This window comes from Abramis brama (genome assembly GCF_963993115.1).
Source record: "Abramis brama genome assembly, chromosome: 16".
Lineage (NCBI taxonomy): Eukaryota > Metazoa > Chordata > Actinopteri > Cypriniformes > Leuciscidae > Abramis > Abramis brama.
The window spans coordinates 9,250,251-9,265,736 of NC_139978.1; the positions used below are offsets into that span (position 1 = coordinate 9,250,251).

The 15,486-nt window shown below is 37.5% G+C and overlaps 2 protein-coding genes across 2 annotated transcripts in view; one reads left to right on the forward strand and one right to left on the reverse strand.

Annotated features, from left to right (window-relative positions):
- The first annotated feature begins 269 nt into the window (after positions 1-269).
- On the forward strand, positions 270-11,837 carry mthfr (methylenetetrahydrofolate reductase (NAD(P)H)). The gene is made up of 12 exons (XM_084086343.1): positions 270-371; positions 1,479-1,722; positions 1,923-2,161; positions 3,020-3,130; positions 3,422-3,615; positions 4,363-4,613; positions 6,141-6,275; positions 6,358-6,538; positions 7,182-7,364; positions 9,241-9,342; positions 9,436-9,555; positions 9,851-11,837. The coding sequence occupies exons 2-12, from the start codon at positions 1,484-1,486 to the stop codon at positions 10,067-10,069; spliced, it is 1,974 nt and encodes a 657-aa protein (XP_083942469.1). The 5' UTR covers positions 270-371; positions 1,479-1,483; the 3' UTR covers positions 10,070-11,837.
- Positions 7,376-15,486, reverse strand: part of LOC311065674 (uncharacterized protein) — a 39,957-nt gene continuing 31,846 nt past the window's right edge. The window contains exon 25 of the mRNA XM_084086342.1: positions 7,376-8,439. Within this exon, the coding sequence (XP_083942468.1) occupies positions 8,011-8,439 (429 nt within the window). The 3' untranslated portion in view covers positions 7,376-8,010. The remainder of the gene's footprint in view (positions 8,440-15,486) is intronic.

Here is a 15,486-nt window from a genome sequence, read left to right on the forward strand (position 1 = left end):
CGCACCAGCTGCGTAGCTGTAACGCAGACAAGCTGGATTCAATCGTTTTTTTATTCAAGCGCGCACCAGCTACGCAGCAAATAAAACAAAAGACTTAAAAGAATAAAGAACAGTTTGAATAAATAGGTTGACTTTTGACTTTTCTTTTCTTTTTTTCTGTGTGGGCGTGTGCGTATCTGCCTATGACAGACCCTGCAGCCAATTAGGACGATCCTATGGATGGAGGTGGGCGTGACTCGTATGAAATGGGCGTGGTGTACCATAACACCATCCTCTTGTCGTCCATGCTGTGTTCGCACACGCTATTGAGCCAGAGCACTGGAACTGTACTAGCCTCTCATAACTCCTAGGGGATCGGGAAAAGGTTGAAGGTAATGAAGCAAAGACTTCTTTACACGATTACAGCGCTGGCATGACTGTTACGCTTTCGGTTAGGTATTAGGTATTTATAGGCTGCAGTCGCGCGGACCCGCATGTCCAGACCACCCTCTTGCACAATGGACAATACCAAAAGATGCACAAATAATTTCTTAAATGAGTTATGTCATATAAAACGCTGTTTGTTGCTTGCATTGATTGCCTGCTTTAAAATCATGCCTTGAAACGCAACTTTTTACATTAGCATGTCTTTATTATTATGTCAAATGAGACCCGTTGTTATGGGCAAAACATAATTAATTTAAGTTAGCTAAGGATCATCATAATTTTTTATCAAACTTCACGTAACGTTACTGCTAACCATTCATGTTTATGATAAAGGAGAGATCGTGAGCAATTACTACAAATCTGCCTGCTGTCATTTTGTATGACTCGTATATGCCATACATATTTGAGAAAGACATTGAACGTAACGTATAACACCTTCATATTGAACTAAGTATTTTAGCTGTCAATAATAAATGTTTGAGTAGTAAACTTTAAATCAAAAGTTTACATTATAATGATAATGTGCTTTTTATCTCTTCAACTACGTATGTTACTGAAATAATGTTACATAATTTTACACAATTTAAAGATTTCAAGAGTCATGTGCACAGTATAAGAACAGTGTATGCAAATGAATACATAGAATACTGTATATCCCACAATAATGGGCCCGACTTTTCATTTCCACTGTGAAGTCATTATGCAATTTTTTACACATCTCTCTTGACTCATATGATCGGACTGCCGAATGTTAAGACATTTTTACAAAATGTAATAATAATAAAAAAATACTAAATATTTTTTTTTTTATTTGCAGGATGATAATACAGTTTAAAGTTTTTTTTATACGATAGTGAATACCATTTCACTTATTATTTTTTTTAATTAGTAGAATACAGTAATTTTGTGCAGCTAGTATTCCATTCTGAACATAGTCAGTGTCATCAATGTAGTTTGTTTGCGATTTAAAAAAAAAAAGTCAACCTAGCTCAAAGTGATCATGTTTTCTGTTTTTTTGGGGTGATGTATGAACATATGAACACTTGGTACAGGAAACATGGTGAACCAAAGAGCTGACATAGGTTGGCAGTCCTCTAAGAGCGACTCTAGCGGGGCCAGTAACAGTGGAGAGAGCTCCAAAGAGAGCTCCAGGTGCTCGACCCCTGTACTGGACGCCGACCGCACTGACCGGCTGCGGGACAAGATGAAACGGCGGATCGAGTCTGGGGACCACTGGTTCTCACTAGAGTTCTTCCCACCACGCACAACATCTGGAGCAGTCAATCTTATCTCTAGGTAGGAAAGCAAAAAAATGCTGATCTACTTTTTATGTTTTTGTAATTGGGTGAATCTCCCAAAAAAAAAAAAAACATGTCCACATATATATCATTGTATATGGACATATATATATACCATTGTGACACATTTGAAAATCAATCATATTTTCCTTCCAAATTATCATTATATTTCTTATATTTCTGTTCTTTGTGTGTTAGATTTGACCGAATGGGTTCTGGAGGTCCTCTCTTCATTGACATCACTTGGCATCCCGCTGGAGATCCGGGCTCAGATAAAGAAACGTCTTCCATGATGATAGCAAGCACAGCAGTCAATTATTGCGGCCTGGAGAGTGTCCTGCATTTGACATGCTGTAATCAGACGAAAGAGAAAATATCAGCCCATTTAAATAAAGCCAAGCGGCTAGGCCTAAAGAATATCATGGCCCTCAGAGGAGGTATGAACACTGACTCATTTGAAATCTATGAGTTACTTATAGGTTCAAACAACACATTTTGATGTGCCATATTCCACCCCCCAAAAAAAGAAAATTTCAAAACCTAGTTAAAGGTCATGTTGTCTACATATTCAACTGCTCTCTAAAGTAGCATCGTAACTGTTACGAATCCTCATAAGTGACTGACTTAATTTACTTTTGAAAGGCAGCAGCAGTTTTACTGTAATGTATGTACGATATTTGGTAAAATAGACAATTTTTTATTAAATTGAACTTCTAACTATGTTTAAACTTCTGAACTTTTCAGTATTGAAGGAGATTTAAGTATATAGCTTATAATAATCTTTTCTCTCTAGTCCATCTGCCATCTTGGATTATTTTATTTTTACTGTGGTTGTCTGTGATCCTGGGTTTGCCTTCCCAATGAAGGATACATGCAGTACTGCTGTAGAATTTGGCCAAAATTAGGTATTTTTTTCAGATTAAAACGAACCCTGGTGCGATTGCTTTGTTTGCGGAGTTCACTTGAATAAGTGTGAACGCTGACATCCGAATACTGTTGTGCACCAAACCAGCGGACCAAGACTGCTGTCTGGATGTAGCTCATCACAGTTCGGTACAGGCATCAGAACCACGTCTCCTCGCAGAAGATCTTCGTTTGTGTGTGACGGAGGGATTCCTGTCGCTGTTTTGTCTCCTTTACACATTTTATACGTTTTTCATTAGTTCTCAGCTGGTCAAAATAGTATCATATGTAGGCTACACACATACAGCGAGCACATTTAGCCCCGCACACAGCATTGTTTTGGATGTTCGGTAGAGTGAACCCGATTTGACCCGAATTGTCTTCTTTTGCAGATCCTATTGGGGAAGATTGGGTGGAGGAAGATGGAGGTTTCAACTATGCCACAGATCTGGTCAAGCACATTCGCTGTGAATTCGATGACTATTTTGATATCTGTGTTGCAGGTGAGCTTTAGACAGACAAGCAATTAATGGTGTTTGCTTTGGCAAATTACCATTGTTCACAGATTTTCTCCTGGTGGACGATAAAGTGCCACATGCTTACATTGAAGTTGGGTCCTGACCCAGTAACCACCTAGCAACCACTCAGAATACTTTACAACAACACAACAACACATGGTATTTTGGCAGCAAGTTTCTAGATTTCTGGTTCTAGTTGTGTACATTTGTACATTGTGATTTTCGCATGGAACTCTAACATTCACCAGCTCAAACCCCTCTCAAATGTAATGATAGGTTACCCCACGGGTCACCCAGAGGCTGAGAGCTATGAAGATGACCTCAGGCACTTGAAGGAGAAGGTTGATGCTGGTGCACACTTCATCGTCACCCAGCTTTTTTTCAGGGCAGAAACTTTCCTGAAATTTACCAAAGACTGTCGGGCCATTGGCATCACCTGCCCCATTCTCCCAGGAATCTTCCCTATTCAGGTACATAACACACATAAACAGACCAATCACTGCACCTTGATGATGTGGAAGTCATCCAATTCTCTTATCAGCCAAACACTGCTGCATAAACTGCCATATGATGCCATATCATTGCAAAAGACCAATTTTATTTATGCAATGATGTGAGTCATGTATGTATTGTACCACATTTTTGTACAATAAAAAAAAAAGTTATCAGGCCAGCAGCACCACTGTGTAATGTTTTCTGTATGTTTTAAAGTACTTCACCTAGCTCATTTGACTCTTAAAAATCTAATTTGTCATTTATTCATTCTTCTGTTGAGGTGTGTTCATGCCATGTCAGAATTACTGAACGGAAAAAATGGTCAAGTTACTTGTAATCACAAATCGTAAACTCTGAATTATTGGAGAGCTCTGACTTGTACTCTGTCGTAGCAGCTTCAGCAGTAAAATGTAGTTAAGCAGTTTTCTGTAGTTTTCTGTTTAATGATTCCTATAAGAGACTTTTGTTAATTGTTAACTTTTGTTAAGAGAATAATCTGAAAATGAACAATAGACATACAATCCAGCCTAATGCAACTAGAAAAGAGTTGAAAAGTCCATTTTTACATTTATGCATATGATTATTCGGACTCGTCACATCACCAGATTTCAATAAAATGTTGTGGAGGGTATAAAATCTTAGATTTCAGTATTTCAGTGTATGGACTTTTATTGTGCTTTTTTGTGCATTCTTTAAAACCGGAATGTCCGTTGTTTGCACAGGGTTATCACTCACTCCGTCAGCTGGTCAAACTCTCCAAACTTGAAGTGCCAGAGGAGATCAAGCAGGTGATTGAGCCCATTAAAGAAAACGACGCCGCCATTCGGAACTATGGCATCCAGCAGGCGGTGGAGATGTGTAAGGTTCTGCTGGCCAGTGGAGAGGTCCCAGGACTGCACTTTTACACACTCAACAGAGAGGTGGCCACCATGGAAGTGCTCAGACAGCTGGGCTTATGGGTAGAGGATCCACGGTGAGTGGCTTTGAAATGTACTTTAATTCTGAGAAACTGCTTTTTTCCCCCCTTTTTTTTCATTCACTTCAACCAGTTGTGTTTTGGTGATAGTACAGCAAATGCTGAAGGTAATAATGGCTCTCAGGTGATTGTGATGGACTTGAGTGCTGTATTGATTTTATAAAACAGCAGCAGGTGTAATCAGGGTCCAGTTTAATCATATTCAAGGCCATAAAAAGTCTTAAATATCTTAAATGGTATATTTATATATATATATGGTATAAATATATACAAAAGTATAATTTTAGGTCTTATATGGGGACGGGAATTGTGATAAGGCCTGATGGGATTATTAAACTTCAAAAGGCATTATTTAATTAAATAAATATGAGTGCTGCATGTTCATAGTAAAATGCAGCACTGTTTCACGTTCTACAGGCTTTTGGTTTTACAGCAGTTCTCAATCAATAAATACTGCACATTTATGCAAAGCGTTTGCTTTACGTAGATTGCATATTCTATCTAAATCTTTTTGAAAGAGCAGCTAAAAGTAGTAAAGAATAGGCATTTCAAGATAAGAGTCCCAGTGTATGACGGTTTGCTTATAATAAAAAGTCCTGCATTATGCATAGTCATTTTTTCCTGGAAGTTAAACTGTATTTGGCATAGATCTGAACGATTAATTACTAAAAGAATGCAATCTCGATTCAAACACCCATGCAATCTCATTCCTTAATGTCAACAATTTGCCTGTGTGTATTAAACCTTTGATAAAATCACACAGGAACAATCAAATCTGCATCGCCGCTGCCGCTGACCCAGAGAAAGCAGTTGTCATGTGTGAAACAGCTTCACAAACAGTCCTTTTCAACCACACAGTATTGTTATTTCTATGCTACAAATATTCATATTATAACAGAAGAAATGGGATAAAAGTTTATAGTTCGGAACTTCGGATATAAACACTGATGTCTACTGAAGCAATCAAAATAGAGTCAATCACCCTTTGAAAGCAACATGGCGCTTCAAATAACGATTATGTTGATTACATTGTGATTTGTCTTTGAATCATTCATTCAAGAATTAGTTCCAAAAATGCTGATTCAATGAGTAATGAAAGTGATGTACTTATGAGTCAATGAATCATTCATTCAAACCCAACTTTTTTTTTTAAATAATTCATTCAGATTCATTAAACATTTTAAATAAACTGCAGCAATTAATATTTTTTAGAGTAAATTACATGTTATTTTGTTTAGTTGTCAGTACAGAATCATGGGAGGATCGTGATCGCTGTTTGAAACCAAAAAAAAAATCATGATTCAAGGAAGAAAAATGTACACATTCACATAGAATTGTAGTGTATTGCCGGCACTGGTTAGGACAAAAAAAAAACCTTCACTTTAGATGAGACTCAATGTAAAGAGACTCATATACTATATATCATTTCTTATTCTTTTCTTTAATTTGAGGGTAAAATAAAGACATATTTCTGACTGTTTTTATGAGGTTCACCTATTTACATTGATATTATGTGAACTTTAGGCGACCTCTGCCCTGGGCCATCAGCGCCCATCCAAAGCGTAAGGAAGAAGACGTCAGGCCAATATTCTGGGCTTCCCGACCCAAAAGCTACATCTACAGAACACAGGACTGGGATGATTTCCCCAACGGAAGATGGTACATAAAATGTTTCCTCCCTCATTTCTGGGCTTTATGTGGATCGTTCAAGATGTAAAGACCAAAAATGTTTCTCCATCAGGGGTAACTCCTCCTCACCAGCCTTTGGCGAGCTGACAGACTACTACCTGTTCTACCTGAAGAGTAAGTCTCCTAAAGAGGCCCTTCTGCAGATGTGGGGTGAGGAACTAATGAGCGAGGAGAGTGTTTATGAAGTCTTCACCAACTACATCACGGGGCAAACCAATTGCAATGGACACAAGGTAGAGTGGTACAGCCAGGATCAGTATACAACCATGTACAGCTGGGCAGCATGATGGTAAAAGTACCAGTAGAGTTCTGCTATACTGTGGTAGATGTATTTGTGTGGGTATGACTGGTTTATGTGAAGGAACACAGAGTAGTACACAAATGCAGAGCACAGTGTGTTCTGAACAAGTCAAGATGAGCAAGAACTTGTTATTGATTGGAACGACACAAAGGAAATTTAATTGTTTGTGGTTGCCAAATATCATCACAACTAGGCACACTTTTCTTATGAATATAGAATTCAACAAGTACTTATCAGCAAACAAAGCTACAGACAGAAAATCTGTTTTATAATTTTAGATTTTGTTTTACACAATGTGAAGCAGCTGTTTTTGCACTAACCAGACTTTGGTTTGTGGTCAAAAATGAGGCATTTCCATATAGTTTCTTAATGTATAAATCACTTTTTTTGTTGAAATACCAACACAAAAAATGTCTGAACTGACTGATTTACAGTTTCTGTGATGTAAGATTTTGTTCATAGTGCCCACTCATGTCATCAATTGAGTTATGTATGTGTCCTAAATATGCTGCAAGTTATAAATAAATACTACTACAATATTGCATGTAAGATTAATATCTTAATGTTTTTTGTAGATCATGTGTCTGCCGTGGAACGACGACCCTCTGGCTCCAGAGACCAACCTGTTGAAGGATGAGTTGGAGAAGGTGAACCGCAGGGGTGTTCTCACCATTAACTCTCAACCCAACATTAACGGTAAAGCCTCATCCGACCCCATTGTAGGCTGGGGCCCTCCAGGGGGATACGTCTTTCAAAAGGTCAGCAAAACACTATTTAACAGTGTGGAATGTAAAATAAGATATTTTCAAGAATGAGCTAACTGCTCTTTTCCATAAAATGAAAGGGGAAAAGGTAATAGATTTGTTGAGGTCGAAAAAAATACCATAAATGTAGTCTGTGTGACTTGTGTGTAACGCGTGTGCGTCGGCAGACTGATGAAGACGAAGATGAATAAAGTTCCAATACAAGGTTTAATATACAAATTCAAACAGGTAGCAGGAGACACACACACTTAACCGAAACTTGACCGGACCAACTCAAAGGGAACACATAGGAACTTAATAAAGGTAACACAGCTGAACTAATAACAACAACCATAGAAACTAAAGAGTGGCGGGAATCTAAACAATGGAACACATCTGACAAATGAAAAAGTCCATGAAAACTGAAATTAACTTAACATAACAGTGACAGTACACCCCCCTCCGACAAGGCGTGTGAAAGCTCTGTGAAAGCAGATGAGGTGAGGCAGGAATGGAGGGGGTTTTGGAGGTGGACGAAGGTGTGGGGACAGGAGGCGTCGCTGGATGGGAAGACGACAATACCCTGGCAGCGTCGGTGGTGGACGGCCGATGGCGCGGACCCAGAGCCTGGTAGTGACGACAGCCCACGGTGCAGACGAGGTCATATGACTTTTGACATCTGGGGAACGACCAACGGTGGCGGAGCCAATGGATCCCAGGGCATAGATAGAGAGCCAATATAACAGAGTGACATCACTGGCATTGGAGGCCTAGGCGAAGTTGTGGCGATGACCGTCGGAGGAGAAGCCAGAGTACCTGAGGACTGAGACAATGCCGTGTGACCGCGGACCAAAGCAAGTCCGAAGGGAAGGAGCAGCCGCTGCAGCCATAGGGGTGCAGGAACGGAGATCCTCAAGTCCATGGCGAAGGTGGTGTGACGACTGACCAAGGGGGAGCCACTGGGACGAGGCAACCCGGTTGAGTCGAGAGGCCGAGGGGGTCTGGTGGAGCCGAAGGTGGGAGGAGCCACCAGGTTGACGGGTCCGAGATGATCAGAGTCCGGAGGCAGAGCCACGGGATCGCTCAGCTGCTGGTGGAGGTTGTTGGATAAATGAAGTATAAATGAAAACCAACGCATGGTCTATAGCGTAGAGGCTCCGGCATAGGTCTGACGCAGAAGTATAAATCAGCCTTAAGTCTGGTTTTCTTTGTATTAGCGCTGTTTTGGACTGATTGTTTGTATTTATTCGCTTAACTGGGTTATTGGACTGAAAACTTTCCCGGAGATTAGCAGCTTAAAATGATCTGATTTCAAACAGAGAAGCGAAGTCGGGTTAAGAGGTTGGTATAGAAATTTCCCCCCACCAGGGTTACAGGTGCTTGCACCATTGTAGATGCTCAGTTTGATAAACTCCAGACTTCCAAGATCATCTAACTGCGTGACATAAATTACGTTAAGGACGTAATTCACCGTGCTTCATTAATCTATTTGCGTTATTTGCGCTAAATTATTTAAATGTGATAAGGATTTTGAATTAATCGCATGCATTTACGCGTTAACATTGACAGCCCTAAAAATATCATAATTAATTAAACCTTGATAAAAGTTATGCATATTAAAAAATAGATAAAAACACAACAAAATTACTAAACCTGTAAATAAAATTAAAATGATAACAGTAAATATCAAAGTAAAATCAATTAAATATATTCCAAGTACAAATTCATAATTTACCAGGTCTAGTTATGCTTGTAATACTGTGGGAACTTTGCACTTGGTGATTTGTGGGTTTATTTTGGGTTTTCATTTTATTTTAGGTGCTTTTGGAATTGGCTGACTTTTGGAAATAGTTCTTTCAGCGTGTTTATTTTTACCTCTTGAAATCAACAGGCATATTTGGAGTTTTTCACATCAAGTGAAAATGTTACTGCACTTCTGCAAGTGCTGAAGAAATATGAACCTCGTGTGAACTACCATATTGTCAACGTTCAGGTAAAACACCTGTACCCCTACAAGAACCAGATTACATTAAATAATCTCCAGGTTTTAATATTGACAATTTGAAATGTTTTCTCCTCTTTTTAGGGTAGGAATATCACAAATGCCCCTGACATGCAGCCCAACGCTGTGACATGGGGGATATTCCCAGGCAGAGAGATCGTTCAGCCCACCGTGGTGGATCCAGTCAGCTTTATGTTTTGGAAGGTGATGATTCATCGACCTAGTAATCATCTTGAACACCCTAGCAACCACCTAACAATGCAAATTTCACTTTGTTTTCAAACCGATGTCCTAAATGAGGTGTTTAATCGGCTTGCTCATCCATGTTACGCTTCCGAAACCCTCATTGACCTTACATTCTCACACTGTCCCAGTTTAGACAACCTTGGCACGCTTACAGGCACACTCACTGTTATTGTCTCAATGATAAGAGTGATTATGTGCTGTAGTAAAAGATAAAATAGACTAGAACCAAGCTCAATTTTTTCTATTCCCGCAGGACGAGGCTTTCGCACTGTGGATCGAACAATGGGCGAAGTTGTACGAGGACGAATCGCCCTCACGCATGATCATTAAGTACATCCACGACAACTATTACCTCGTCAACCTCGTGGACAACGACTTCCCGCTAGACAGCTGCCTGTGGCAAGTGATTGAAGACATGTTTGTGCTTCTGGACTCCCCTCAAGTAACTCAGGACGAGGGAAGTGATTTGTAGCACCACAGAACTCAAAAAGTCTGCATGCGCTGCTATCTGATCCAAAGACCTCACAACGCACACACAGAGTACTTTACTGTAATGACACAGTATTTTTTGTCATCACAGTCAATACATAGGACATTTTTTTTTTGCAAATGTAGCACTACACAAGATGATTTGCCTTAATCTTTAAAGGGACTAGTTGGCTGTTTTGAGTGCCATTTTCTTATATTTTTAACTATTTATAAATTGTTTTGGATACTGCATATGTTCAATATATGAAATGAACTGTTGTAAGTCAGGTCAAATGTGTGGACACAAATACAGTATTTGGCTACGGTATTTCACTACGGTATTTCACTTAGACTTTATAGGTGGATCCTATGTCAAACAAGTCATTTTTCTCTCTGAATTCAAGAGAAAAAACTAATCCCAAAAAAACCCAACCATAAGATTTTAGCTTATCTTCATTTCCCTCATCATTTTTGTCCATCCATTAAAAGTCCAAGCAACCATAATTTTCAAGCATTTGATCAACATGCATACACTGAGCACACATCAAATATGGTCAACTGAAGCTCAAATATGTATGTTTGATACACGGAAACCAGTGAAGTTTGTTCGTACATGTCAAGCAAGCACATTTGATCTTCAGCAAAACAATGAGGTTTGTTCTCATGCATGAAGTATGGCCATTGACCAAATTTGATGTGCTATATGTATATAAGTTGATCAATGTTTTTGCCTAAATAAATGCCTAAGTTAAATCTGTTCATCATATAAAGCGATTGTGCCTCTTCATTAGACTCAGATTAAAACTTTGATGTCTTTATGTACAGTAGTTTTTGAAGTTTGAATATTTTGGTTGCGTGAACTTCCAATGGATGGACAAAAACGATAAGAGTATATTAAAAAAAAGATTGAAATTTGTTGATGAATGAAAGTCATGCGTTTTGAACGAATGACATAAGTGCTGATCATTCATTTTTGGGTGAACTATCACTAAAGATTTTTTCAATGACAATTAAGCAGATTTTCACTCTAAATAATAATTAGTTATTCTTTTGATGTTCATTACTGTAGTACAAAAACAATTACAACCATGATATATAAATAATTTACAATTGAAATTGTATAGAATTTTTGTCATATTACGATAATGAGAATTGGGAGTGAACGTTTAAATGTACAGAGCCTTACATATGACATGTGGACAAAAAAAAATGTATATCGTACATGTCGTATCGTGTAATCGTGGCCACGAATGTACAATTCGTTCACACGACTTACTAATGTGTCAGCATGTTTTACTAATTCGTTCACTCGAGGGAACAAATTTGTACAACATGGCCACAATTTACTAAATCGAGGGAACATATTATTATACCAGGCGCACATTTTAGTAAAACGAGGGAACGGATTATTATATCGTGCGCACAATTTACTTAAAACGTAGGGCCACGATTTCCTAAAATGAGAGGATGAGTTCTTAATTTAAGGCCACAATATATAGGCCTATATTTTTGTCTACTTTGTCATATGCAGGTCTCCGTATAGTTGTAATGAATATAATGAAGAAAAAAAAATCTATTCTCAATCCAGACAGGTTTTGTGAGATTCCCTCTTTTAGTCTTCTACCGTCATGTGTGAATTGATACTAGTGGAGTAATTGGTTTGTGACAGTATTGATTTGTGAATTTGGTCTTCTTTTTTTACCATTTGAGAAGTATGATCACTTCTGTGCTGCCAAAAGAAAACTCAATAAACTTGCACTTCTCCCCCTGTGCGAACTTGTCCAAGTTTGACATTATCACTGAGAATGATTTGTTTGCCTGTGATTCACGTTTTATTTTTGGAGTTCACCTATATCTCAAAGTCCATGCCACTGTTGGGATGATTGATAATGGTGAAGATTTGGAAGAGGATGAAGGATTGGGTGCGCTGCCATCAGCAGATGTTATGTTAGACATGAAGGCATGCGCACATTCAAATCCACGTGCATTGTCTTATCTCATAGTCAGATGATGAAACATGACAGTTGTTGGAAGGAAGCCAACAGTATGAACTTAACCACAGTTTTGCTTGAGTAGGCATGTGCATGTCATTGCTTAAACATAGTTATTAGACGTTCATTTTTTATGTGCATTTTATTTTCAGCATTTCTCATTGGTGCAGTTTGCATTTTGAATGTCTCGTTTTCTCTGTATACGTGTAAAAATCCATTAAACCTTGTGGTGTTTTTAAGCTAGTATCCAAATTCAGACATTTTTAAGTTTTAAACACTCTTGACATTGATAAAGAGTTTTTCTAGCTGTTACACTTGTATTCTGCAATACATATTTCCAATAAAATATGCCTTCTAATATTTTAAAACTTCCTAATATTTTAAAATGAACAATCAAGCATGAGTAATGACTAATTACAGTGTTATGTTTTGCAACAGGTTTTCCACTTTCATAGAAAACCTGGAAACATCAGGTTATTTTTAAAGTGATTTGCAGGCCTGTAAATATCATGGAAAATAATAAAGTAAATAAAATCCTGAAAAATTCTAAAGCAAATATCGGTTACACTTTATTTGGTAACACTTTATTTTACAGTGTCCTTGTTACAGTACATACTTAGCATAGCAATAACAGTAAATTATGCATAACTACATGCAACTAACCCTCAACCAAATCATAATCCTACCATAACCCTATAGTAACCCTAAAATGTAGTAAATTAATATTACACAATACTTAAATATATAATTACACTGTAACAATAACACCTTAAAATAAAGTGTAACCTTTTATTTTAAGGTGTCCTTGTTACATTGTAATTATGCAATTAAGTACTGAGTAATATTAATGAACGTACTTTAGGGTTAGGATTTGATTTAGAGTTATTTGCTTGTAAGTACAGTATGCACAATTTACTGTTAATACTTTAATACTTTTAATACAATGTAACAAGGACACCTTAAAATAAAGGGTTAATAATGTAACGTGTAACAAAAAATAAAAATAAAATAGTGTTACCCCCCCCCCCCCCCCCAAAAAAAATATTTTTTTTTTAGCTATATTTGTATTTCAATGGCTAGTTCACCAAAAAATAAGAATTCTGTCATCATGTACTCGCCCTCAATTTGTTCTAAACCTGTATTGAGTTTCTTTGTTCCATTGAGCACAAAATAAGATATTTTGAAGAATGTGGTTATCCAAACAGTTGATGGATCGCATTGATTTCTATAGTATGAAAATCAAAATGATATGGAAGTCGATTGGGACCAGAAACTTTGGTTAACCCCATTCGTCAAAATATCTTCTTTTGTGTTCAACGGAACAAAGAAACTCATACTGGTTTAGAACAACTTGGGTGAGTAAATGATGACAGAATTTTATTTTTTTATTTTTTGAACTATCCTTTTAAAAGGTTTGAAATATCTCTATATTTTTATGATTATCCAGTAATCATGGAAACGGATTACTCCTTTTAAGTTTAAAAAGTTGTATTGGACAAAGAAGGTATGAAAATATTCTACATCAATACTTGATTTAAATACATGAAGTATGTACAAATTGTTTAGTACAGTACCTTGGCAAGCTAAGTGCCATTTTCTAAAAAGCACTGAGACAATGAAAGACTCTAGGTTCTTCCACTGAGTGCTCCTTCCACATGAGGAGAGGAGGAGGAGTCAGTAACCTGACACTCATTCTATATAGTCACTATAGGGCCGTTACATAAGTGAACCCTCTGAACCACTGGCACTTCTCGTGAAAGTTCTGGGAACTCTGTTTCTTCTGGAAATATCTATCAACACCAGCACACTAATATCAGAGTGAAGCGCACTGACCAGGCAGAATGTCTGTTTTAATGAGAACGTTTAGTGAACTGTCACACTTAGTTCGAATGAATCACCACCTACTGCTCTTACACTGAATGAATTACAGAGTTTTTTTTAGAATGGTTTAAATGTCTAACAGTAGCTGAAAGAGTGATACTAATATGCTATAGGGGTTCTTGCAGTCACTATAACAAACCAATTTTAACTTTTTTTACACACTGTTTGTGCTACAGAGATGAATATCTCCAATCATGCAGTTTTTTTAAGGAGAGGTGTCATGTTACTTTTAGATGATGTGGACTTGGTGGATAATACAATAATTCTGGGGGGAAAACCCTGTTTGGCTTTAGATCAAAGTATAGTAAATAGCATAATTTATTTTATGCTAAGTATACTACAAATACATTTACATATGTATGTATATATATATATATATATATATATATATATATATAACCTGCAATTGTACTTTTGGTATACTTAAAGTCTGCTAAATTGGAATAACTAATTTTGTACTTAAAGGTGCAGTATGTGAGATAGGCCTTTATCTCATTTCCTGGTTTCGGAACGTTCGATGAGTTGATATCACGTTTTAATATGCTCCTGTTCATAGAAAAATTTAGATGGGTGCGGAGGCTTTTTAGGTCGGGTAGAATCTGCGATCTCTGACCCAGCTGGCTGCAATATGCTGTGTTTTTCCGCTAACTGGCAATCTGGTGGTGACATACTATTGGGTAAATTGGCAACGTGCGATATCACACAGACCAAAACAAAAACAGACATTCCGACAGGGAACGCACATTTCAAAGTAAAATAACTAGCTGTAGATGTGTTTTTTCAGAGAAAAGAGTATGTGAACTCAGCAGTTTCCTAAATATCTGCAAACATATTATGGATTTTTTTTTTTGCTTTAGTTCAGTCAAAAACTTACATACAACACCTTTAATGCACTTCAGTTATCCGGAAGTAGTGTATATACTTAAAGTCCCCCTATAGTCAATCATTTTATCCCTTAAAACATATCTTTGATCACCAAAATGACATATTTAAAAGTTTTTTCCTTAAAAAAAAAAAAAAAAAAAGATTCATGCCTTAAAATAGCTTGAATGTAACTACACCCTTGCATCATTTAGTATACACAGTTCTATGAATATCGAAATGAGCCCCGCCTCCACTCACTCACAACGGCTCAGAGATCCACTTGTTCATGATCACATTAAACTGTAACTGAATTATTTTGGAGGTGTTGTGGTGATGTCTGGAGTTACTGCAGTCTGCTATGATGTGCACTGGCTGGTTTCCATCTTTTAATACTCTGCTTGTAAATAAACAGAACTGGTTAGGGCTCAAAGGCTGATCCATGGGCTCGCTGCCACCACATTTGCAACACCTTCCAATAAAACAGAGTAGGAAAAAAAAAAACATTATTATCAATCTGAGTTGTTTGTTTGTATGGGTTAATCTTAGTGAATGGTGTCATTTGTGTGCCATGTGTTCCCTTCACTGATATACTTAACAGAATACTGAATTTAATCACGTTATTATGCAAGTCTTACTTGTTTGTTTTTCATCACCCAGTTTCCATGCATCCATGCATCACATTATA

Excerpts from the sequence above, each read along its gene's own strand:
- mthfr (XM_084086343.1), top strand. The coding sequence starts at position 1,484 with ATGGTGAACCAAAGAGCTGACATAGGTTGGCAGTCCTCTAAGAGCGAC. Across the intron at positions 4,614-6,140 it reads TTATGGGTAGAGGATCCACG|GCGACCTCTGCCCTGGGCCA; the intron begins GTGAGTGGCTTT and ends TGTGAACTTTAG. Across the intron at positions 6,276-6,357 it reads GATTTCCCCAACGGAAGATG|GGGTAACTCCTCCTCACCAG; the intron begins GTACATAAAATG and ends TTTCTCCATCAG.